Raw genomic sequence first — 27,638 nt, 5'->3', positions numbered from 1 at the left:
GGAGCTTCATATAAAACCTTAGAGGTTAAAATGAGCATGCATGTGCCCTTACACGAGTATATTGGCGCACAAGCGAGGATATGTTATGCGCCTGTGTTTTAAAATGCACCAACCGCACATAAGTATGCTTCTAATTTTAAGAGGTTACTTGAGCACATCTAGCGTGCATTGTCTTCAGTAGGATCGTGTCGGCTTTTTTGCACGTGTATATCAGCAAATTAACATATTCATGCGAGGCACATCCCTAGTTTTCCATTTAGTTCACCAGTTTGTCTTTCAGACCTCTCTGGTTCTTCATCCTGCACACTGCCCATTTGACTTGGACCCCTCACTCTGTCCTATGAGCCCTAAAACTTGAGATCTACAGACTTGCTCTTTCTCAAGAGCAGCAGTAAAGTTACGCAGATATCTAGCGTATGTGTGCTGCGGGTTTCATTTTTAAAATTCAGAGTTATGCATGTAAGTCATGGCCTCGCCCTGGAATACCCATGCCTACCCCTTTTCTGCCCCCCCTATTCCTCACGTGCGCATGGGTACATACATGCAGATTTTATGGCTTTTTAAAATCAGCTTTGCTCACACACAACCCACAACCCATTTTTAAAAAAGGCATCAGTCATCTATGATATTCTCCTCACTAACGGGCCGATTCAGTAAAGTACGCAGGAGAGCGGGCGAACACCCACTCTCCCGGCATGCGCACAGGTCACTCACCTGTGCACGCGATACAGTATTTAAATGAGGCCCGACGGTAGAAACGGGCAAAAGAGGAGCGGCGGCTGTCAGCGGGTTTGACAGCCGACGCTCAATTTTGCCGGGATCAGTTCTCGAGCCCGCTGACAGCCACGGGCTCAGAAACCGGACGCCGGCAAAATTGAGCGTCCAGTTTTCGACCCGACAGCCGCCAGCCGACTTCAAAATTTTTTAAAATTTTTTTTTACTTTTTTTACTCTTCGGGACCTCCGACTTAATATCGCCATGATATTAAGTCGAAGGGTGCACAGAAAAGCAGTTTTTACTGCTTTTCTGTGCACTTTCCCGGTGCCCGAAGAAATTAGCACCTACCTTTGGGTAGGCGCTAATTTCTGAAAGTAAAATGTGCGGCTTGGCTGCACATTTTACTTTCTGAATCGCGTGCAAATACCTAATAGGGCCATCAACATGCATTTGCATGTTGAGGGCACTATTAGGTTCGGTGGGTTGGACGCATGTTTTCCGCCCCTTACTGAATAAGGAGTAAGGGAAAACCCGCGTCCAGTGGCAAGTTAACAGTGTGCTCCGTCGGAGCGCACTGTACTGTATCGACCCGTAAGAAACCAAACTGCTTTTGTATCACTGAAGCATGGATTTTGGATAGTGATACTCCACTCCTCAATCAATGCTTCTCAATAGTAAATCTCTGTTTGGTATATTGCCCTCCAAGTCTCTTAGCCCATAATCACTCTCCACTCATTGAATTTCTCTCTATTTCTCTACCCTCCCCAGAACAAACTATTATTCAAGGTGACTTTAACCTGCATGTAGATCAAGACCCCCCTTCTCATACTACTGAACTTTTTCTGAACTCTATTCTTGCCTGTGAATGGCAGCAAATGATTACTGTCCCTACTCATAGAGCCGGTCACACCTTAGACTTACTGTTTCTCAACCCTAATGTAATCTCCAGCAATCCTGTTATTACTGTGTCTGTCATCCCTTGGTCTGATCATTTCCTAATTACTGCTTCTCTTAGTTTCTCTCTACCCCCTCTAATAATACTCATGTTCTCCCATGTATTCTTAAACAAAAACATGTAGACCCAGTACTCTTGAAAGAGGAGTTTCTTCCTCTGATTTCTGATATTTCTAATGACTCCACAGAACACATGGTAAAAACATGGGATTCTGCCCTATTAAATACCATGGACAAACTCGCCCCTCTAAATAAATTCTCCGCTCGCAGACAATTGCATGCTCCTTGGTATACTCACTCTCTATCATTACTTAAAAAAAAGCCCTTTGTATCTCAGAGAACTTATGGAGGAAACATAAGACACCTGAAAACCATAAAATTTATACTCATGAACTCGCTGAATACAGAACAGTGGTTAATTGTACAAAAGGAAATATTACTCCAAACAAATTCAAGCCACTAACAATAATCCCCAAACCCTTTTTAATACAGTAAAGCTTCTCACCAATATTTGAAATAAAAAAACAAATTACTCTAAAGTCAGTTCTCAACTTGATCTGTGCAATGTTTTTTGGCAATTACTTTATCTCAAACATCGCAAGGATTGTAAATTCATTTCCACCCCACACATTTTCATCACCTGAAGTCGTGTCTGATAGTACTTGGGATACTTTTGATAAGGTCAAAAACACTGAAATTGTCCATATTATCTCCAAAATAAAACCCCTAGTTCAATTGTCTTGCTAAAATTAGTTATAGACAATATTTCACCAGCTATTGCTAACATTGTCAGTTCTTCTCTTTCTATCGGAAATCTCCCACATTCTTTAAAAACTGCATCTGTAACACCCATTCCAAAGAAACCAATAATTATTGGCCCTGACTTTAGTAACTTCCTCCCTCCCTTTTCTCTCTAAAATCATTGAATCAATAGTCTTAAAACAGTTCACCAGTTATCTTAATGAACATTCTATCTTAGATCAGTATCAGTTTTGTTTTTGACCTCACTACAGCACCAAAATTCTACTGTTACCAAGCACTGATATAATTCATCATAGTTTTGATTCTGGAACATCAAACGTTCTCATTCTTCTAGATCTCTCTGCTGCTTTCGACACTGTTAATCATGATATACTCCTCTCTCGACTCACTAGCATTGGTATTACAGGCACTGTCTTCTCTTGGTTTAAATCCTATTTACAGGACCGCTCACAACAAATTCATCTCCACATGGTTCACAATCAATACATGTGTTCCACAAGGATCAGCCCTTTCAGCCATTCTATTCAACATTTATCTTGCACCTCGCTGTAAACCTCTTGCTACTCTTGGTCTCTCATACCGGGTTTACACTGATGGCATTCAGTTCTTTTTTCCAACATACCAGACTTGGCATTTAACACCCAAGTTCATTTCTCTTTGCTTATCCTCTATCAACAAATGACTATCTCACAATAAACTCTGTCTAAACCTGTCAAAAACAGAAATAGAAAGTTGTTGGTGGATCAGAAAAAGCTGGACTACCAAGAATTATTGTCTTCAGAATACCTCACTCCGAATCTCACAATGTATCCGTAATCTTGGAATTATCTTTGACCCCCAAACTAGACATGAAAACACATATTAAATCAGTACTTTAGACTTCATACCTCAAGCTCCATCTTCTTAGACACATTAAGCCCTTACTTGAACATGATGACTTTAGAGCTGTACTTCTATTCCTAATTCTTTACTAATATTGTCTACTGTAACTCTCTCTACGCCAATCTTCCTCAGTCTACAATAAGATCCCTACAACTTGTGCAAAACTCAGCTGCTCGTCTATTCATTAATACTAGACTATATGATCATATCACTGGTGTTCTCCAATCCCTCCACTGGCTACCCATAAAATACAAAACACTTTCCACAATACACAATCTAATCCACAATGTCAACTGTCCATGGTTGCATGCAGTTCTTTGCTTCTATGTTCCTACACAAAATCTTAGATCACAAAACTAATTTCTGCTTGAAAACCCTCACCAAAATCAGCCAGACTCTCAGCAACTCGTGAGTGTGCTTTTTCCATCGTTGGCCCCATAATATGGAACTCTATACCACTCCACATAAAATCTATACCTGGTGCTAGGGACTTCATCAAAGCTTTGAAATACCATCTATTCAATCAGCCATATAAAGACCTTAATAGACTGAATAAATACTTTTCACCTCCATGTCCATAGTCCAATTTTCTTGAAACTATTTAGCTTTTTCCTTTCAAGTTTATTCTTGTATGACAGTTCATTTTCCTTTATGCTTTATTTTTACCATTATATTTATTATCCTATTGTGATTATTGTATTATGAATGTTTTATTAGATATGTTTCTATTGTAACCTGCCCCAAACTTCGGAGGGCGCGGGCAATAAATTCTTTCTAAATAAATAAATACATGCATATGTGGGCATTTTGGCGCAAGCTGCGCTTTTAAAGTCGACCTGTTAGGATATTCTTGCACTGTGTTGTCATTTAAAATGTGCTTTCAGTTTGCACATTGCATGAACAATATTGGCTGACGTTATAGAGCATATTGTAGCAAGTTTTCTATTCAGATAAATTTGCTTTAGTGAAGAGTTTTGGCAAAACGATGAGCTTTCATGTAAAGGCTCAAAGTTTACAAACTTCTGTCATCAGAGAGGAAACATTATTCAGCTGAAGCTAATTTAGTTGCAATTTTGAAGGATGACAATTTAAAGATAAAAGAGGAGTTGCTGCCATCAACTCAGAAGCTTGGAACCAGAAAGTCTGCATCACAGTGGAAGTGCTTAATTACTTTCTGTGGTTATACCGTAGAATGTTGGAGGACTTTTTTTTATTTTATTATTTTTTTAGGGGATTTGTTCGTTTCCTTTTGGCTGATGACGCCTAGTGGAGATTTCACAGTAACATTTAATTTATTTATTTACTTATGTAACTCCTGTTCCACTCTGGGTCACCTTCTCAGCCTTGGGGAGCACTGGGGCCACTCTCCCAAGGTGGGGGAAAAACATCTCTGGGGCCGTAAACTGGATGCAGGATAACCTGCAGGGGCCAGTACTGGGCCAGGGACACTCCCAAGAAATAAACTAGTGTCCATTCAGTAATTGTGCTCCAATATAAAAAAAATTTACTGCTGCAGCTTCAGGATAAAACACAGTGAAACAGCGCAAGAATTAGTAATAACAAAAGCAAATAACACAGTTCTTAATCAAAATCTTCTCTTTATTAATTATCTTATTTCACCTTATATCGCAGTCTCTTAGGCCTGGATTTTCTAAGGTCGCAGACCTTAGAATCCGGTGGTAACTGGGTGTGGCGGGGGGGGCAAAGCGGGGGGCGGTCCTACGATAGCCAGCAGTGATCGCACCTCCGCGCTGCGATTGCTACTGGCTTTCGCGCCGAATAGCTACACCATAAAGGTGTAGAAGAAAAATCTCTAATTTGACATTACACAAGCTTAGAATATATATATTTTTTTTATTTATACCATTTTAAAACATTTTCACAAGAATTACGTCTTGATTGACAAAAATACGTTTACATACAAAGATCCAATAATTAAGAAATCGGAATTCAATATTAAATTCTCTTCTTATATTATAGTCCACAATAAAGGATCCAATACTCATAACATTTCTTATAATAGTTATATACTTAAAATAACTGAATGTTATCACAATTCCAAACACACTATTATTAAATTTAATTGGGATATTCACTATTTTAAGGTCTCAGTAGAGTTCATTCCTTAATTCAATTTACTATTACTTTATCCTTTAAGAATTCAATCAATTGAAGAGAGGAAAAAAAAACAAAAGAATTACCCTTGTAACTGATAAGACACTTACAAGGGTGTTTTAGAATTCAGATTCCTACATCTGTATGACATACATAAAGGTGTAGTTATTCGGCGCGAAACTGGCAGCGATAAGGAATCTTACCTTTCGTCGCCATCGATGTGTCCGCAGCGTCGACCCCGGTGCCACCCCGACTCCTCCTCTTCCGGGGCCGACTCCGCCCTGAGCTAGCTATCGCATGCAAAAAGGGACTTTTCACATGAGAAACGTCCCTTTTCACGTGCGATAGCATTAGAGAATGACCCCCTTAATCAAAATTTTTCTCTTTATTAATTATCTTATTTCACCTACCCTGGCCCTCTTTTTTTACTTTCCATTATCACAATGACCTGATCAGCTCAAAGCAGAAATCCCTCTGGCTCTGTAGACAGAAATCCACTGAGCCCTGCAGAGAGACTTTGCTTGGCATAAAGCTTGCCTCCTGGTTCAAGCAAGTTCCCAGCACAGCTAAGTACAGGTTTCTTTGAATCTTCAAAACAGTATTTCATACATTTTAGTTTCCTTTCCTGCAGGCTTCCTGAGACTCTGGTTGAGAATTTTATTTATTTATTTATTTAACAGTTTTTTTATACCGACCTTCATAGTAATAACCATATCGGATCGGTTTACATTTAACAAGAATCTCTGCCTTTGCTTCTCCCCTGTCGTAACCCTGGAAGAGGGTCACTGCTACATCCTCAATTTAGATCTGCACCCCTGGAGAAACCCCAGACCAGAGATAGCCAGGATTTTTATAGCCTTCTCCTTAAACCAAGCCCAAAGGAGCTTTATTTATTTATTTTAGCCTTATATACTGCTACCTAAAAAATATTGCTTGGGGCAGTTAACAGCATTACATTAAAAACAAAAATAATAATGAATTCAAATTCCTACATCTGTATGACATACATAAAATATTGCACAAGGTAACATATAAAATAACTTATAAATTTTAAAATACTAAACCAAAAATAAACTCTTACATTTAAAACAAGACATTCATATTCCTGCATTTCATTTGACAATTAAGTGGGAAAGTGGAAATTCTTTAGATATTAAAGGCTTGTTTAAACAAATAAGTTGTTACAGATAGCTGCCTGCACTGACCTGTCAGTAACCCTTTGACAAAAAGATGACCTTTAAGCCCTGGAACATTTTCACATTTCGTCACCGCAACCTTTACAGCCTTCCTTTAGAAGAAAAATCTCTAATTTGACATTACACAAGATTAGAATATTTAAACTTACACTCTCGGTGGAACATAGGGGTCACAATTAAATTTGGCCCTCCATTTTTTCAATAAAATTCCCAAAGCAATTTACAGTAACAAATAACATACATTTTAGCACTGGATAGACTAAACAAAAGTAAAAATATAGAAGTCCAGATTCCAAGGCATTTATAGGGTGATTTTCAAAGGAAAATATAAATGTAATATGCTATTGTAGCAATTTTTAAAGGTCCATTTACCCACGTTAAGTACAGTTAACGCATATAAAACCTATTGAAAATACAATACTATATACTATAGGACTTTTCCCCCTGACATTGCGTCAGTCATATGGCTGGGGCAAGATCAGGTTGATGCCATTTTGAAGAATAGCACCGACTGGCAGAGTACGAGAGTGCACCCCAACTCTGATACAGGATCTGCTACTTCATTTTAAGGTTCAGGAGTACAAGGGGGTAGGGGGTGGGGGAGTGCTGGGACCCTCGTTTTTTGAATCTAATCTTTCTGAGAGAAGGTGGGGGATTTGGGGGCCAGGGGCCCTCTTGTATGTTGGACTTTGGAGGTGGCAGCAAAGGAGGCTCTGTATCACTTGTACTTTTGGGGGGGGGAGGTATTGGAGGGAAGGGGGGTGGGGGGGACTCTCTGTGTAGCTACATTTTTACTTTCTTATCACTTTGGGGGAGTTGGGGCCACCTCAAGTGGCAACCCCAAGCTGAGATGTGATCTGTCTTGACCCCGGCTCAACCTCCTCATGTGGCCACAGGAGGGGTTTTTTTTTTTCATTTTGGAGGCCCTGTAAATGTTATGTGGAAGCATCGGGACCCCATTAGGATCCTGGGGCTCTAATGTTACATTTACCAAATACATTGAAATGTATTGTTCATTTTATCATCTGACCACTTTTTCAGTTGGCCATGATAAAATATTTGCCTGAAATTGTCTAGGAATGAACTTCTTTGCATGCATTTGCATTATTCATGCATGCAAATCGCATTCAATGAAGGTCATTATAATGGGAGAGGGTAGAAGTGCAGGGAGATGCAAAATATTGCATATATCACACGACATTGCCGCAATAGAGCTCTAACATGTGATATATGCTGTTTAACATGTGTTACAGCACTAACGCGGCTTGATGCATGTCCCATTAAGGGGGTCATTTTCTATCCCTATCGCACGTGAAAAGGGACTTTTCGCACGTGAAAAGTCCCTTTTCGCATGCCATAGCTAGATAGGGGCGGAGTCGGGGCGGCGTCAGGGTGGGCGCTGCAGAAACTTTGCTAGCGGTGAAAAGGTAAGACCCCCTTATCGCTGCCAGTAGTGCGCCCAATAGCACCACCTTTCACTGTGGCGCTATTGGGTGCGAAAGCCGGCAGCGATAACACCGCGGTGGTGCAATCGCTGCCGACTTTCACAGGCCCGCCCCCTGCTTCGCGCCCCCCATTACCGCGGGATTCAGAGAGATGCACGAAGATAGAAAATCCAACCCTAAAGTAGCTAGATAACCTTAGGGCTTCCTCAGAGCAATTTTAAAATTATCCAGCCATACATGACCGAATAACTTTAGGACTCCTCTGAGGTAGTTAGCTGGTCATCTGTGGCCAGGTAATTAAGGCTTAATTGGCTTTACTCAAAAGAATATAGCCAGTAAAGTGGTGATGCTGTTGTAAAAAAAAAAAAAAAAAAAAGGAGGGTCATCTGCTAGTAGCCTAATTCCCCACCCAATATGTAAAATCTGGGTTCTACTAGGTTGAGCTTTCCCCACTTCTCAAAGTCCTCCAAGTAAAATTTTAAAATAAAACAACACAGGTCCACATGGTAGCCTCCCCCCATCCCTTGTTATCCAAAATCAGAATGCAGTGCCCCCTCCCTCCTCATTACAATTCTAATCCTCCTACCCACCCATAATCTTTCAAATCCACTTTCTGGTACCACTATCATGGCAGCTTCCAGTGTTGCTCTGACAGCTGATTCTTTCTTATCTCATATTATACTGAAGTATTCTTTAGCATACTGCATATTAAAATGTTTATCCTGGGAATGCTAACTACGTGTATCTGCAACTTTATTTTAGCTCCAACAAGGATAATCCAAACAGTAATTTGGTTAGCCTGCACATTAACATCAGCGCTGTTGCTCAAGTAGAAATAACAGGGTAAGTATTTATTTTATTGAAAACTCTAATCTGCATTTTATTTTTAATACATTGAATTAATGGTGCCCAATGTGAAGTAGTGTTAATTATAACATGAAAGCACTGATATACAGATGTAATTTGAATGTTCATTGTATTTTGTCTGAAAAACATTGTGTGGTTTGAGTTCATTTGTTCCATTGATGTAAAAATCTATCAGATATTTTCTTGTTTTTGTTTCAGACCCTTTTCAGTAAGAGTTGGTTCATATGCTAAATATATAATTTATTAATTTATTTGATATACCATCTTTCTATGAACAACAAAATCTGTTTATTATAAAACAGCATAGTATAACATAATACAATAGCAATAAAATATAACCTCTGTCACAATAAACAATCTACAATAAAAACATACTCAAATCAATTAGCATAAAACAAACATAGTACTTTTAAAACACAACTTTAAACTTAGACATGAATCAACGAGATAGAGCAAGAAAAATATCAGATCCATAAATAAACTAAAAACAAAACATTAGTTCCTAATAACAAAATGCATTTATGTAAAGCATAAGCTCTAAGAGTATCAACCAACTAAAATTTAAACATTAAAAGCATGCTGAAATAACCAAGGCTTCACTCCATTTCTAAATTTTGACAAATTAGTCTCAGCACAAATTTCTGGAGGGGCATACATTAACCAGTAGTTGATCCTGGAAACTAAAGGCTAGGCGTCTCGTTTCAAGCCTGACATCTCTCAAGGATGGCATTCTGGGCAAATCTAGCTGGAACATATGGAGTAAGTTAGCTAAGTATTGTGGGTAACCTCTATGAATGGCTTTAAAAGCCAAACTTAAAATTTTAAATTTAATCCTATATTTAATTGGAAGCCAGTGAAGTAACATAGTGAAGTAACATAGTCTAATTTCTTAAAGCCATAAATTAATTTGGCCACAGTGTTTTGTAGCTATTGAAGTCATTTGAGAGAAATTAGTGCATTTCAGTAATCAAGTTAGATGAGTATAACGCATCAATTTTCTCAAGTCTGATCTTCCTAGAAATGGTTTCATACACCGAATGTAACAAGATAATACAGATATAAACTGACTACTGATGATATTTATTTTGATAAGATTGGAATCAGGTTTGACACCCCCCCCCACACACACACACACACACAAACAAATAGAAATTAAATCCCTGAGAACAATAGGAGATACAATCAAATTCCTACCATTCAGCCACACGGCCTCTGATTTTTTTTTTATTAACCTTCAGATTATGCTCAGTCAGCTAACTGGCATCATATCTCTAAGCAAGTATTAAAATTAGATTTCCCTGTGAAAAGTAATCGGTATAGACCACCACCTAGATGTCATCAGCAAACAGAAAAGGACTAAATCTTAAATCCTGTATCAAAGTTGCCAGTGGAGCTATGACAAAGCCTTGTGGTGCTCTACATAGTAAAGGTTGAGGGGGTGACAGCTATAAATCCAGCCCAATCTGATAGTAGCAATCAGTCAAATATGACTGAAACCATTGCAACACCAGAATGTAGAGACCCAACTCAACACAACACTGTATAAATGAATGATGGTCGACTGAATCAAAGGTTGCACTCATATCTATAGAGATAAGCAGTGCATCAGAATTTAGTCTGATTTCTTTCAACATGGCCAAAGGTCTCAGGGGTGTAAAGCATTAGTTTTTGTCTAAGAATTTTGCACTTGGGCCACTAGAACTTTTACAAGAAATTTAGACATGAATAGAAGACTGGAAACAGGCCAATAGCTGTTAATATCATTTGGATCTAGTGATTCCTTCTCTAAAAGTGGTCAAACCCTGGCTAATTTCAAAGCTAAAGTAGAAAAATCTAATAATAATTGAATATAGGGAGTTATCCAACCCCAAATTTGGATTCTTAACATATTTAGGGGTAAGTCACTAAACTGTAGTATTTTTCCCTGAGGGAAAATATCGCGGGAGTCAGAAAGACACGGGAAATGACCTTGCGGCTTTGTGACTCACATGATATTTTTCCCAGGGGGAAAAACACAGCAGCCATCAGTAAAATACCATGACCTACATTATTTCCCCAAAGGGAAAAATACCACAGCAGTGAAAGCCCACCAAAAAATGCTTGATGGTGGCCCCAGGACTATGAAGTTGCCAATGTTTAAAGGGCCCTGAGACCAGCTCCCCCAAAGTAGTAAAATCCCCAGGGGTCTGCTTAGACCCTTCTGTCCCACCCCATCCCACTGCCCTTACAGGCAGCCCATTATTATGTCATACTATGTCATACTATGTCATACGGGCGACGGTCGCCCGTATGACATAGTGAGGGCAAAGGTAGCGCCGGCGCCATTTTGAATATTGGCAATTCGGCCCGCGTGCAGGAGGTCGCTCCCGGACCCCCGCTGGACTTTTGGCAAGTCTTGTGGGGGTCAGGAGGCCCCCCCAAGCTGGCCAAAAGTCCCTGGGGGTCCAGCGGGGGTCCGGGAGCGATCTCCTGCACGCGTGACGTCGGGAGCCAGGAACCAAAATGGCACCGGCGCTACCTTTGCCCTGTCACATGATAAGGGCAAAGGGCCACCGGCGCCATTTCTCAACTCAGCCGTGGCCAGAGAGCTGGAGATCGCGCCGGGACACCCCCACTGGACCCCAGGTAATTTAAAACATTTTGGAGGGGTTCGGGAGGGTGGGGGATTTGTTTTAAAGGTTCGGGGTGGGTTTTAGGGTTGTTTTGGTGTGCCGGTTTTCCCGCCCTCCCCGATTTACGATTTTTAATGATTTAAAAAAAAAACAAACCCACGACGATCAGATTTCCCTCCCCCCCCCCAGCCAAAATCGATCGTTAAGACGATCGATCACACGACTCACACCCCTACTGTGTAGTGATAGCCTTAAACAGTAAGACATATCAGTAGCAGTTTCTATTCTCCTAGGACAAGCAGGATGGTAGTCCTCACAGATGGGTGACATCATCAGATGGAGCCCGGCATGGAAAACGTTTGTCAAAGATTCTAGAAACTTTGACTGGCTCTCTGAGCATGCCCAGCATGCCACTATCTGCACGGCTATATGGGGGTCCCTCTTCAGTCTCATTTTTTCCACGAAGCAGTTGCCATCATGGTCTAGGAGCACTCTCCAAAACTTTTCAAAATAGTCTTCCATCAGAGTTTTTCTTCTGTTCTCTTTTGCGTGGGGTCCCTCTCGCTATCGTTTTCCCCCAGTGCCTCAGGTATGTTTTCTCCTGTTCTTTGCAGTCAATTCCCAAGCGTGTCACCTCCCAGTGGCTGCCGACCATTGACCGCTCGCCGGCTTCTTTTTATGGTGTCAACCAGTTTTCAGAAATGCCCCCAGTGCCCGTGGACCATGTCCATCACAGATCCGCATGAGGTCTGCATCCTCTGCCTGGGGGCTTCCCATGATGTCCGCAGGTACCCTGACTGTGCTCAGATGACTCCCAAGGGCCGTCGTTCCCAGCTGGACAAAATGGAGCAGCTTTTAAACGCTAAAACGTCGGCTCCACCAACTCCAGCATTGGGAACCTTGACACAGAAGGGTCGTGGGGACCCCTCAGACTTGTCGTCACTGTCCATGTCCCACCCGATCCCCCCTCGGGAAGAAAAAGGCTCAGGGGATTAGCCCTCTTCGTCTTCTGACCATTCCAAGGCATCCAGATCGTCTGCTTCCTCGGCACTGGAGAAGGACCAGGCTGAGCACTGAGGGAAACACCGTCACCGGCAGTCGTCATCGCACAGCACCAATGCTGGGGAAGCACCAGCCCAGACCCAGCCTCCCCTGAAGCAACCCCGTGGAGAAGAGGTCCCATCCTCTTCCAGACCCAGGAGTCCCAGGCATTCCCCACCGATATCGGTGCCGGGCACCGAGCCTTCTCGGCCTCCCGTGGAGCTCTGGCGACAGCTCGTCCACCTCCTCCTGTCATTAAGCTCTGTTGATAAAGCTGGTAGTGAGCAATCTGTTGTTATTTAGAATAGCTGTGGGTGGATCCTTGGACCAGTGGCAGATGACCACGCCCTCGGGGGAAATCCTGAGAGGGACCACTGGTCAGGCTTAGTGTAGGAGACAGACACACAGTAGTTCTTTTATTAGACAATATAGTAAACCACCAGAGAAGGCAGTAGTGAGCTGGAAGCGCCCGGCTGGGCTGTAGTCCCTCAGGTACTGGAACAGCGATCCCCAGGTAGCTGAGCTGTAGAGAAAGTGAGTAAGTAGGATATGCAGAGTTCTGGAACAAGTCCTTGATGGTAACACTCACACAATAGTCTCTTGAGGCAGCCCAGGAGATGGTATACATTAGACTCTCGAGGAGCGAGTACCTGAACCCAGGGAAGGCTCTGAGAGATAGATGGGAACTCATGGTTGTTGTAAGCAGCGATGACCTCTTAGCAGAAGTGGTATTCAAGAGCAAGTCCGGGACGTGGATCCCTCGAGGAGCGAGTACCGGTTCCGGACTGTGACCTGAAAAAGAAAAAGAGAGAGCGAGGCCCCCGAGGAGCGGGTACCTCTAGTGAAGTCCGAGGAGGCAGAGTAGCTGGGTTTGCGGAGAGCGAATCCCATCAGCAGCGACCAGGAGGAAGCGAACCCTTGCTAACTCGTCTTGTTAGTGAAAACTGAGACCTTAAATATCTGGAGCTGGTGACGTCATCTCAGGGGGACGCGCCAACACTGGTACATCAGTCGGGCCGCTCGCGCGCCCTTAGGCATCTGGTCAACATGGTGGCTTACAGCGTCAAGCCGGTCCGGGAAAGCTGGAGGAGGACGGCCTGGAGATGCCGCAGCAGCTAGCCTTCCATCAACCCCGGAGGGAGTCGCCAACGAGGTAAGGTGGGCAGAGCAGAGACGTCGGGCAGCGCCGGACACAACACCTCTTCCATTATCTATGCTTTCATTGCCGGATTTTCAAGTGGAATTGGACCTCCCCCGGTGCCGGCCCCCGTACTGGTGCCAGAACCAGCGCCTGCGCTGCTAACATTCCTGTTGGAGCATCTCGAAATACTGTTGGGTGTTCTGCCAACACAGCCAATTGCCAGGACCCCTTGGTTCCTCATCGGCTACCGAGATCACCCTCCGGAGCGATTCCAGTCCTCGGATCCTGCAAGGAGGAAAGAGCACAACTGAGCCCACGAAGGTGCCTCCACTCCCTGAGCCCATTCCCGGGCCATCAGGAGTACCAGGGACGCTGGTTTCCTCGGTGCCCTCAGTGCCTCCGGCGCCATCGATGCCCCCAAAACCTCCACAACGAGGTTGCCCAGACAACCCTCAATGCCACTACCGAGGGGAATGGGCATTGGTCTCCCTCACTGTCCCCCCCAGGGACGTCAGTGAGGAGGATGCACCATACAACCCCTGGGCAGATGATTCTTTGAAGACCTCTTCCGAGGACTCCATCGATTTGCCCTCTGAGCCTTCTCCACCAGAGAAGAAACATCGCTCTCCTCCAGAAGATCTCTCCTTCGCGGGCTTTGTTAGTGTGATGGCAGAAGCTATCCCTTTCCAACTCCTCATGGAGGAGGACACCCGCCACAAAATACTGGAGGTCCTCTAGTTTGTGGATGTCCCGAAGGAGATGGTGGCTATCCTGATCCATGAGATTCTTTTAGAACTGCTCCACCAGATCTGGGAGCATCTGGAATCTGTCTCTCCAGTTACCCAGAAGACAGTTGCCATCTATCTGGTCCAGCACACCTTGGGCTTCCAAAGGTGACAGCTCCCCCACCAGTCTGTGGTTGAGGAGTCTGCCCTTAAAAAGGCGAAGAGATCCCGCACCCATTCATCTACCCCTCCAGGCTGAGAACACAGGGCCATTGATGCTCTGGGTAGGAGAGTTTTTCAAGGAGCAATGTTCATTGCCCATATAGCTTCCTACCAGTTGTATATGTCCCAGTACTAGACCCTTTCTCGTGCCCCACTCCGCAACTGTTGGACTACTTGTGGTCCCTCTCGGAGTCTGGGCTCTAGACCGCCTCAATCCGAGTCTACCTGAGTGTGATCAGCACTTATCACCAGGGGATAAGTGGTGACCCATTTCTGTGCAGCACTTGGTGGGCTGCTTCATGAGAGGCCTGTTGCAACTGAAGCCCCCTGTGCGTCCTCCTGTTGTGTCCTGTGACCTCAAAGTGGTGCTAGTGCGGCTCATGCAGTCTCTTTTCGAGCCTATAAGCTCCTGCGAGCTTAAACATCTCACCTGAAAAGTCATTTTCCTGGTTGCAGTCACCTCCACTTGCAGGGTCAGTGAGCTTCAGGCGTTAGTAACATATCTGTCCTAAATGAAGTTCTTTCACGACAGGGTGGCTTTACACACTCACCCTAAGGTGGTGACTGATTTCCATCTCAGTCAGTCCATCATTTTGCCCACCTTCTTTCTGAGGCCCCATTCCCACCAGGGTAAACGGGCTGTGCATAGCCTGAACTGCAAGTGTGCCCTCGCCTTTTATCTTGAGCGCACAGCAGCCCACGGGCAGTCCATGCAACTCTTTGTCTCCTTTGACAAAACAGACTGGGTGTTGCAGTGGGCAAGCAGACTCTGTCTAACTGGTTGGCGGACTGAATATCCTTCTGCTACGAGCAGGCAGGTCTTCTGCTTGGAGGCCGCATCACGGCACACTCAGAGCTATGGCAGCGTCAGTGGTGCACTTTTGTGTGGTTCCCATCGCTGAGATTTGCAAGGCTGTGACATGGAGCTCCCTGCACACATTCGCCACACACTACTGTTTGGACAAGGATGGTTGACAAGACAATACCTTTGCCCAGTCTGTCCTTCATAATCTGTTCCAGGCATAAGAACCCAACTCTCCCTACCTAGGACCCAGTATCTGGTTCTTGCTGCCTCCCATTGCATCCCACAGCACTTCTGTTGTTGTGCCCATTGGCACGTGGTTTAGTACTGATGGTCCTGTCATTGATGGGGGCAGCATGCAGCTTGGTATTCACCCATCTGTGAGGACTACCATCCTTCTTGCCCTAGGAGAAAGCAGAGTTGCTTACCTGTAATAGGTGTTCTCCTAAGACAGCAGGATGTTAGTCCTCAGGAAACCTGCCTGCCACCCCTGCCACCCCGCGGTGTTGGGTTCACTGTTAGTTTGTTTTATTTTTTCTCGACTTTTTTGCTAAGTTACGAGACTGAAGAGGGACCCCGCGTGGCCGCACGGATAGTGGCATGCTGCACATGCTCAGTGTGCCAGTCAAAGTTTCTAGAAACTTTGACAAAAGTTTTCCGTGCTGGGCTCCATCTGATGATGTCACCCATCTGTGAGGACTAATATCCTGCTGTCCTAGGAGAACACCTGTTACAGGTAAGCAACTCTGCTTTATAGCAGTAGCTATAAATGTTATATTTGCAGGTGCTCTATAATAACTTTTTTTATTTTTAAAAGTGCCATGGGGAAAAGTTTCCCCACAGTATCTGTTGTTAGGAATTCTTAAGATTAAAGTTACACAAGGTCAATTTTGTCTTTGATTCTGTTAATCTGTTATTTAAAAGTTAGTATGTCTTATTAAACTGAATGTAAGCTGGTGCATATCCGTTTTCAAAATGAAAGGATGGAAGACGTGTGTGTGTAAATGTATATATATTTGTCTGCATCTATATCTTCTGTGGGTGTACTTGTGTGTATATCAATATATATATTTCTATTATATGTATCGATCTATCTCTATGTATCTGTGTGCATGTGTGATCATACCTATCTATATTTAGATATATATAGTTAGATAGATGTAGATATGTATGTGTGTATGCTGTATGTAATCCTGAACTCATATATGGCCATGTAGAGATCTACTACAGTATTTTAGAACCTGCATTTATGAGATGTGCACAGATTATAAAACCATATAGGTCTACCTCCAAACATATGCGAGTATGTATGGTTATGTGCGAATACCAGCAATGCATTGAAAGCACATACTTTTGCTATCGATTTTAAAAACATATGCGTGTATATTTTACATACAAAAAATAATTGCAACTTGCGCATGTAAAACCCTATTTAATGTGCAGAAGTTGGAAGTATTTTAAAATGTGTGTAATTGAATCACCAGTTTGCCAAAACCTCCACCAGTTCACCCAATCCTTGTCTATGTCTTCAAGAGCCTCCTAGTTCTTCACTCTGAACTCTCCCCACCTCACCCAGACCTCCACCCCACCAATAGTAAACAATAGACAAATCTGTTATCAATTGTGTAAGGAAATTACCAAGTGCAAAATTATGCAAATAAGTTGACAAATGTACATACGTACATCTCTTATTATATAGCAACTTGCACATGCAGCTCTTGGCCCCAGCCCAGAATGCTCCTTTTTTTCACATGTAAAAGTGCATGCAAACCTGAAAATATGTGCGTACTTTTATGGTTTTTAAAATAGCAAGTATGCGAGTACAAGCTACTTATGTACTTATATATTTTGAAAATTCACCCCAAAGTCTTTACTGAAGCACATGTGAAATAAAATTAATCTAACATAGAATACACTTTTCCTTTGATAAATCAACAATCCAGAAATAAATACTTTAATCGGTATCTTTGTGGTCCCTCCTTTCTGTTAGTGGGTTTCCCTTATTCCTTTTTCAAATGTAGGAAGTCCAACAACTATTCCAACTGGAATTTAGGGACTCTCAAACTCTGTACAGCAGACACTCTCTCCAGTTTAGAGTTCCTTATAAAATGGTGTGTTATAATTGTGTCTGTTGTGCAGTCTCATTATACCCTGTTTCTTACTAATATGACACCTCCCCACGTGCAGAGGTCTCCAGTGAGTTCTGTTTAGAGCTAAATGAGCCATCTCTTCAATGGCCTTCTGACTCAGCCTGTCTTTCAGCCTCCTCTCCCACAGGAGACCTCAGCAAGCTTAATGTCCAGCCTCAGCAAGCTCCTCACTGCCTACACCACACTGAAGATCCAGCCCTATGTATCCCAGCCCTGCCATTGTAATTCTTGCCTCTTCATGGAGTCAGCCATGGCTCTCTGACCTGGCCACTCTTGCCTTGTGGCCTTTGGGCCTATTCTGTCTTGTATCCTGCTTTGTGGCCTATCCAGGCCTTCCTGTAGCCTAGTGGCCTACAGGCCTTCAGCCTTGTTGCCTTTGGGCTTCTGTGTTCTCTGTTCTGTGTTACCCTTGTCTGCCTTCTCTAAGTCCTGACCTTGCCTGCCTAGTTTTGTCCTTGTCCATTCTTGTCCTTGTCTGTCTGGTCTTGTCCTGTCCAGCCTGTCCAAGCCTTGCCTTGTCCAAGCCTTGCTCTAGCCTGCCCTGCCTTGTCCAGCTAGACTTACCATGATGTACTGCTGCCGCAAAGACCCAATGGCCCCCAGATCCCAAGGGCTGAACCTGCGGGGGAGGGGGCTGGCTAGGTGGAAGACTGGCCCTTGTTTAGCCCAGTATCCTGCCGTCATCCTGTACAGCTCCAGGGGTGATGTACTTCCTGACATGGATTCTGAGTAATGCTGTAGCTCTGATTGGATCCTTTTCTTTTCTTTACTTTACTCCTCTGTTTCTCTTTTGTACCAGTTAGGTACTTCCTTGATTCTGATGTATACTGATGAATATAGGCTGTGAGTAAGCATCTTGTGAGTGCAATTTATTTCTTCTTTGTTTCTGCTTCTTTTGCTTCTGCTGGATATTAGACAAGTGTCCTCACCTTTTTCAAGAATTTTGTTGTGTGTGTACTGACTCCGTCAGGCTGAGTGAATCAGATGGGAAATAAACAATTTCCCAAACAAAAAGGTAAAAGAAAGGGCGGAAAAACTTCCTTTCAGCTGAAGATCCAAAATAAGGAATCTTCTATAACCTCAATAGATAAAATCAATCAGAAAGTTTCCTAAATCTTCACAAACCCATATCCCACTGAATTGATCCTCAGATTTCTCCAGGAAAAGGTGAACTGAAAAGACAATCCTTTCCCTAGACTTTCAATTAAAAAATCCACACCCCTCTAGGGGTCTCTGTCTTATATAGACACAAAAAAACAACCATTGCAGCAGCCTCACATGGGGATGTTGTGGCATAGGTATTATGTTCCTCTCTTCTTCTCTAAATGCATAACCATTCTACAAGGCATGCCTTAGTAGGAATTCCAGTGGGTCCCTGCAAATGTATATGTATGTATGTAATGTAAATAAACTGTATATACAGTATAGATATATGGAGTGATAAAACAGAAGTTTACTTTATGGCCCTCTATATGTTTCCAGAATGCAAAATGGACTGAAAATAATGGTTGAGAAAACCTCTATTCTCTCTTGTTGCTGTATTTTCAGTAGGATTCCTTGCAGTATAGAGACTTTATACTCCCTTTCATTCCATGCTGTATTGTAAGCTGTATTCCCTGCTGTAGTGTAAGTTCATTATCTCTGCTACAGTATGCTGTCAAGCAAGGACAAGAGAATCCCATATAAAGGTACAATCTGTACAGTATTGCTTAAGAACACTAAAAGTGGGGTCAAACTCAAGCCCTGGTAACATAAGGTTCTGTGTGAGGACTAAACCTGACATTTTAAACTAAGCAGGTTTTATTTTTTGCTAAACCCTTTTGATTTGCTTCATTTCACATTGCACGCATTCCTAAGAGGCAATGAATTAATAAATTCCTAAACATGAATCAAAATGTTTAAAACATGTGCTTGAGTGCCGAAACATAAGAAAGCCTCATGAGCTGATGTAGAAAGAGAAAAAGAACTAAGTTATTCTCCAACCAAAAAGAGGTTTTCATTTCCTAATATTAGGATATATTAGTCACCTAAAACTTTGCTTTTTATTGTCCAAAAACTAAGAGTTTATCTTTCAAACCTATCCACTGTACAGGATTTGCACGTGTAAGTGGGCATCTAGAGATTAACGTTAGTATATTATAAACTGTGCAGCAGGAGCTGCAAGGGTATTAAATATCATGTATTCTGCTCTGAAAGTGTGTGCATGTTTCAGTATATGCAAATATTTCCAGTGCAAGTAAAAGCATACATTCTCTACCATTTTATAAACATGCTTGCAAATATTTTACACACAAAATAGTTATGAAACTGCACGAATAAACACCCAGAATGAAATATAGAGGCAGGTATTTTATAAAATATTTTATAAAGTATGCATGAGTACTTCTATTGAAGCCCACCTCCAGCTACTGATGGCAGTTTTTATTTATTTATTTTATTTTATTTATTTAAATTCTTTTAATATACCGATGCTCAAGACCAAGTCTTATCGTACCGGTTTACAATAAACTAGGGGGTAAACCAGTTAACACTGAAAGCAAAAAGTTACATTACAACAGGGAATGTAGAACAGGGCTGTTAGAAAAAAAGGGATAGATTAACAATTTCTAACTGGAGAGCCGTGCATGTAAGCAGAGAGCAGTTGCTTACATGGTAAATTATATACAATTTACACAGAGGAGTCGATTAGGCAATTATATAAGAGCGCAGTTAGCAGAAAACAGTTCCTTTGTGAGTTTTGTCCTCATGTCACCTGGTGGGGGCGCTGCATGAGCAATAAATCTATTTTGGTATCATTTTGAAGGTCATCTAAAAGGAACTTATTTACCACAAATTACTAATTTAACAAACCAGTTAACATGTTTTGATGTTGTGCTGATCTTTAATGTAAATGTTGCTTTTGTAAACCATTGTGATCTCCTTTTGGAATGACGGTATGTACAATGCTTAACTAAATAAACATTTAGAGAGCTTTAAATTGTGGTTAATACACACAAGAACAGATTCACACAAAAAGAACATTACTTGCTTTCACCAAGTGAGGAGATGGCCTCAAGTATATGCACATTCCTTATAAGACATCAGGTATTTGGCAAGTTTTGGGCACATAATTCATGCACAATCATTGTATCACAATAACTAAGATTTCTAAACATCTGTTGATAAGATCCTTTCAAAGAGATTGTTGCATTCATATGTAATTCCAGACTGAGGTCTTTCTCAAAGGAATCCAAGGGCACACACTCACACAGGGGCTAATGTTCTTTTCACAATTTATACAGTCTTAAGTAGCTCCAGTCCTACCGGATTAACTGTTGAGGGGGGAGGGGAGAGGAGTGGAGGATAACCTCCTGGACCCTGGCTGTTATGTTGCGCGGGCGCGGTCGTCTCGGGCAGGTGGTGAGCCCTTGGGCCACGGCAGGACCCCAGGAGGAGCCCAAGGCCACACCGTGGGAGGTGAGCTGAGCAGGCATGGTGAGCCAGGCAGGCAGGAACAGAAGCAGGGAGTCCGACCCTCAGCCGGACCTGCATGCCCATGGTAGCCAACACGGGGAAGTTGACTAATGAACGGTCCTCCGACTGTTCCCGGCCCTTTCGGACCTGCCGCAGGGAACGGCAATGGGCAGCAGGCCGGACAGAGGCGAGGGCAGACAGAGTCCTTAAACAGAAGACATCAAACGGGGCAGAAGCAGGCTGAAGCAAGACGGAGACATCAGGACAAGGGCTGAAGCGAGACACAGGAAAGGCCCAGGCGAGCAGGAACTCCGATGCTGGGATACTCACATCCGAAGCCCCCTCGGCTGGCAGAAGCTCAAGAGCCCGTGGGACGAATCCCTCCTGTTGGCCACTCCAGGGCCCAACAGGACAGAAGGCTCAGGAGCCAGGTCAAGGCAGAGACAGGTAGACATCCGGACAAGGGCTGAAGCAGACACTGAAGACAAGGCTGGACGGGAACATTGCACTGTCCATCAGGGCGCCCTACTCAGCCTGCCCGTGGGACTGAGTCACGGACCACCCTGTCCCAGACACGCCCTACACAGCCTAGGAAGGCTGGTCAGGGACCACGCTGAGAAGGAGGGCGCGGGGAAGACCCAGGCGAACAGGAACTCCGATGCTGGGATACTCACATCCGAAGCCCTTTTGGCTGGCAGGAACAGGAGCAGACAACAGGCAAAGACACTGGACAAGGCACCATGGAAGACCTGGATCAGCACGGTTACAGCCAACTGTAAGGCCTGATCGAAGGCCGAAGACAAGCAGGAGTCAGAGTCACGGACCGGAGTCAAGGCAGGCTGAAGACAAGCAGGAGACGGAGTCACGGACCGGAGTCAAGGCAGGCTGAAGACAAGCAGGAGTCGGAGTCACGGACCGGAGTCAAGGCAGGCTGAAGACAAGCAGGAGTCGGAGTCACGGACCAGAGTCAAGGCAGGCTGACGACAAGCAGGAGTCGGAGTCACGGAGAATCAGGATAGGCCACAGACAACTGTGTAACCCAATCCGAAGGCAAAGACACAGTGAACAGAAAGTCCTTAAATACTGGAGGTAGAAGGCAACTCCCTGGGAGGAGCTTGCCAGGACCGCCCACCGCTGGTCCTATAACTAGGGTAGAGAGCTGCGGGCCAGCCCCTAGAGAAACGGGCGTGGCTGGAAGCAGGAAGTCCAAACGCTGAGGCTTGCAAGCCACAGACATGCCTCAGGAGCAGCTAGGCCTCTCAGGCCCTGGAGCAAGTCCTGGATGATGCGCAGGCGAGGCCCTGGCTTCAGAGCGGCCTCTGGAGGAAGGTAAGAGACCTCCTGCAGCGCAGCAGCAGGGGGGATCGCAACATGTTAGTTGTTGCTCCCTTTAGTTAATGCCAGTAATCGCTCTGGACTCAAAGCTGGTGTTCCAATACAACTTTACTGATGAATATCTTTGACAAATGACACTGTTTACATGTCTCTTTTCATACAGAACATAATTCAGAGTTACTTTTGACAAATCTGCAATTTCTTCAACGGAGATTCTCATCCAGATTCCTCCCTACTTTGGAATAGTTTGGGGCTTCCTCCTGAGATATCTGTACTAGTGGGGGTGGGTGACTCCTCATTTACCACATCTTGAATCAGATATTTTAATATCAGATTCTTACTGCTATTCACTTTTCTTTTTTTTCTCCTTTGTACCTAAAGGGTGCATTCTGTCTTCTCCTTTGAATACCAGATGAGTATTTGATGTGGTTATGCACTGGAAGGGTGCCCGTTTTACTCCCTTCGGACACTGTTTGAATGTCCAACTTCCTCCAAGATTTCTTCTGGTGGGATGATGAATATTTTGGGTTGAGAGAAACCAAATAATCCAAATAAAACAAATCTCATTGTTCAAAACGGGAAGGAAGGGTGGGAAAAACTTCCTTCAATGAAATTTCAAACTGGAAACTCCTCTCCTCAATCAAAAAGGAAAACTTAAACAAGAAAGTTTCTTAAATCTTCTGATATCCAGCTTTCAAAATGCTGGGCCTTTTCCATAACAAAAGGAATTCAACAGAAACAATCCTCTCCTTCTAGCTTCCCAGCTAAATGATCCACACATATTCTAGGGTTCTCTGTCTTGTATAGCAGCGGGAAGCAGCCACTGCAGCAGCCTCACATGAGGGTGCTGTGAGTATGCTCTTCTATCCTGCTCTACATGCATAGCCTTTTAAAACTAAACAACTTTGTCTATCACATAGGTACTCCAAGGAAATAATATTGGCATGTTCCACAATTTTATTTGATTTATCAGAATGTCAAAATCTTGAATCATTTTTGTTAAATCTGTGTGGTAACTGGGAGCAGCCATGGCTTGGGAAACAGCTAGGAGGAAAGACAGGCACAGACTCTGGCTGTTTACACACACAAACTTTATTTACAATAACAGAAAAGTACAGATAAAAGGCTGCTTACCTTTTCAGACCTTAGGTATTCAAAGTCCTCAATGTATAATGGCTTCCTGCCTTCTTCCTGGGGCCTCTAACCCTTCTGGGCCCTGACTCCTTATATTGTGGATATATTGTGGTGAGGGGAGCCTCCCTTTACCCATAATCACTTGTGGGGCCAGTTCTTATGGAGGACTAGACCAGACAGATGTGGCCAGTCCTTTAAGGTATTCTGAGGGAGTTTCCTATATACTCCCTCACATACCCTCCCCATCAGCTCAGCTTTGCTAGAGTGCGTATCTGCCTGTATGCGGGCTAACTCCCTGAACTAGGATCCCATTTCTCTCATCATGAACAGGGGAAAGACTGATTTGTCTTTGCCTATATCCCCTTTTTATCAGTGCCTAATGCCTTGCAATCCCTAATGAATGTAGCTGATTGAGGTGCTTTCCTCACTGGTTCTTTTGGGACTTCGCTATCCTAGGCTGCTTGTAGTATAAACTCGAATCTTCGCATGGGGAGGTTTCCTGACAAGACAGTTCATTACAGTCTGGAGAATTCTGACTCAACATAAGGTAGCCCCAGAGTGTCTCACACTGTGGATAGTCTCAGCCAAGTACCACAGGGTATTAGAGGTGAGCAATATTCCTACCTCTAGGCATGCCTGATCAGCTGGGGTCATCAACACAATGTGGCTTGTTGGGTATCATTTCTGGTTCCCATGTACACAGGCAAGGATTACTGTTTTCTTCTCATTGAATGATATTTTCTTGGCCAGGTCTCTCCAGACTAGAGTGCTTAGACTCCCTGAGTCCATCAGGGCTTATGTGGGGGACTCCTCCACTTCCACTGGGATCACAAACTCACTAGGTTGTGAACCTTCCTTCAGGTTACAACTGGAAGTCTCTGTTAATCTATGCTCCTACTCCTTGTCTTCCCACCAGGGATATTCTTAGATAGTATGTGCTTTCTCTCCACAGTGGGAGCATACCTGTGGGTTTAACTTCAGGGCCTTCCCTTCTTGGGACAAGTTACTTTGTTCCTGGGACCTCAAGGCCCCAGTGTGGGCCAAGCCATTAGGTTGACATCCATCGACCCATTCTTTTTCAAAAAATAGTCCTTGGTGATGTGGCCTCATTGTCCACACTGAAAACATTCCTGGGGGTCCAGACTTTCTGCTCGCCCTCTTCTGGATGCTTAGCTTCCCCTGTGTGGTCCTTTAAATCCATCACAGGTCATTTATTTTCCATAACAGAATACTCTTCTGCAGCGGTGCTTGATAAAAGGCATAGGCCACCTCTACAGCTTACTACAGTGTTACCCTGGAGTGCTGCATATCCACCATCAAATAGCTGGGTGTAGGCATTCTAAGAATTGCTGGAGTCGGAAGATGTTGGCCACTTTGAGGCCTGATTTCCCATCCAGCTCTACATCAAAATGGTGCCATCCACTGGGGTGAATGTGCCAGAGTTAATTAACTCCAGCGTGACCCCCATGGATGTCATCAGTTGAAGAAGAAAAGAAGAAGAGGGTGTCATTGGAGCTGCTCCAAGGCCTAGTTTCTGGGCCTGGGCCTGACCCAAGGCCCAGGTGTTGGGATCCAGTGTCCAGGCCAGGCCCCAGTGTTGGGCATGGGTCCGGGCCAAGGACCTGGCATTGGGACCCAGTCTCTGGGTTGGGTCACAGCATCGGGCCTAGGTTTGGGCCCTGACCTAGGCCGATGCCCTTTGTCAGGGACCCAACCTCCAGGCTGGGTTTGGGTCTGGGTCCAGATCAAGGCCCTGGCATCAGGACCCAGCCTCTAGGCTGGGTCACTGCATCAGACTGGGCCAGGGCTACAGCCTAGGCTGAGACCCAGGTGTTGGAATACAGCCTAGCTGCTTCCACAGATCCCTGATGATAATTCATTGATCGGAGAGGGTTCAGGTCTCAGCCAAAGCCCTGGCATTGGCCCAGGCCTCAGCCAAGACTCCTGTATCACGTTTAGACCTAGGCCACAGTCCCTGCTTTGATCCTCAGTCTATGCCCTAGGCGAGGCCCCAGCCTCAGGCCTAGGCCTAGTTCCAATGTATTCATTTAAAACAAATGCAACAAATAAGGTTTGTTTCATTTGGGGCCCTTGATTCATTTCAGGGCCCCTGAATGAAATGAATTGCCCTTATTCGTTGCATTTTGCAGATTCATTTTAAATGAATGCACATCTCTAAAATTGAATGGTTTTTGAAACCTCCAGTGAAGCATAAACTGGAAACTGTGAAGATGGCAATTTATTAAAACAGAGCATACTGGGTAACCAAAATGCTTAGTCTACAAATTCTGTGCTTTTCACGTAATTTTAATGGCTTTGATTTTTTTCAAGCGTGTTCTATTTTGACAACTCTTTTGGTGTAAGTGATCTTGTATGACGTTATCCAGAATCAGTCCCAATTAATTTTTGTTGTTCACCTTGCTTTGAAAAACAGTCTTTCTTTAGTGTTGTTTATATAGGGACCTTTCCCTTTTGGCTTTCTTTTGACTGTTCCTTTATATCCCTTTCCTGGCTGGCTACCATCTACCACTTTAAATGGTTTTGGTTCAAGTTTTTTGAAAGATATCCCAATCTGAGTTTCCTTTTTAGCCTTGGTTCTATACACAAAAGGGCGGATTTTCATACTCCGCGAATAGGCCTACTTTTGTTTGCGCTCCAGGCGCAAACAAAAGTACGCTGGATTTTAGTAGATACGCGCGGAGCCGCGCGTATCTGCTAAAAACCTGGATCGGCGCGCGCAAGGCTATCGATTTTGTATAGCCGGCGCGCGCCGAGCCGCGCAGCCTACCCCCGTTCCCTCCGAGGCCGCTCCGAAATCGGAGCGGCCTCGGAGGGAACTTCCTTTTGCCCTCCCCTCACCTTCCCCTCCCTTCCCCTACCTAACCCACCCACCCGGCCCTGTCTAAGCCCCCACCTTACCTTTGTCGGGGGATTTACGCCTCCCAGAGGGAGGCGTAAATCCCCGCGCGCCAGCGGGCCTCTTGCGCGCCGGGCCGTGACCTGGGAGCGGGTACGACGCCCCCGGACCGCCCCGGGCCGTAGCCACGCCCCCGTACCCACCCCCAAAACGCTGCCGACACGCCCCGAAAACGCCGCGACGACCGGGACCGCCCCCGACATGCCCCCGACACGCCCCCGACACGCCCCCCTCGGAGAACCCCGGGACTTACGCGAGTCACGGGGCTCTGCGCGCGCCGGTAGGCCTATGTAAAATAGGTGCACCGGCGCGCAGGGCCCTGCTCGCGTAAATCCGCCCGGATTTACGCGAGCAGGGCTCTTAAAATCCGCCCCAAAGACTGTTATGAGATTGTATTGAATGTGCATTTCTGTGTTACCTCTCCTCCAACACACACTAATAACTTAGAAATTTACATAGCAACATGGTAATTTTTTTGGAGGGTGGTGGTGCAGGAAGAGGCATAAAGTTGGCAATGAGTGTGTTCCCTCCTTCCTTACAATCTTGAAACAGGAGACCTTGATGCACCAAAATGTGTGGAACTAAGTCCTTGGAGGAACATAAGACTTTTCCAGTTTGAAAAGTTACTGAGTGATTTGAGAGGGGCATGGGAGGTAGGCAAACTGGGCAACTTTGTTATGAGAAATGTATTTGGAGTTGAACCAAAGTTATGTAGAAAGTTACACTTTCGTTGGTTTAATAAAACACTGGCCTTTTTAAAATATCCATGACAATCTAACTGTGCGGTCAAGTTCTTTGTTTATCTTCTGTACTCAGCCTATATTTCATACATAGTATAGAATAAGGCTATTTCAATATTTTGTTTACATATCCTTTCAAAATTTCATGAACATTGTCTGAAGAAACAGTAAATTGTGTCTCAGAATTAACACAATGACTGCACTGTATGTTTTCTGCACAGACAGGTGCTACAGTTTCTATATTTGCTATCTGGGAAGTCCAAAATTCTACCCCCACCAATAACTAACAATCTCTAATGCATGTTATTCTAATGGACTTGATTTAGGCTTTTGCTAAAGTTGCATGTCTGTCAAATGAAAGGGACATATGCACTAGACAAGATGGGCCTGCTTGAATTGAACTTTTCTTGTGTGCATTTCCCATCTCT

The 27,638-nt window shown here is 44.1% G+C and overlaps 1 protein-coding gene across 1 annotated transcript in view; it reads left to right on the top strand.

Moving 5' to 3' along the window:
* Window positions 1-27,638, top strand: part of ITGA8 (integrin subunit alpha 8) — a 560,404-nt gene that overhangs the window by 382,406 nt on the left and 150,360 nt on the right. The window contains exon 23 of the mRNA XM_029588821.1: window positions 8,834-8,914. Coding sequence (XP_029444681.1) covers window positions 8,834-8,914 — 81 coding nt within the window. The remainder of the gene's footprint in view (window positions 1-8,833; window positions 8,915-27,638) is intronic.

This window comes from Rhinatrema bivittatum, chromosome 2 (genome assembly GCF_901001135.1).
Source record: "Rhinatrema bivittatum chromosome 2, aRhiBiv1.1, whole genome shotgun sequence".
Classification (NCBI taxonomy): Eukaryota; Metazoa; Chordata; class Amphibia; order Gymnophiona; family Rhinatrematidae; genus Rhinatrema; species Rhinatrema bivittatum.
The sequence above is the reverse complement of the archived record's forward strand: the minus strand, read 5'-3'. Positions and strand labels throughout refer to the sequence as shown.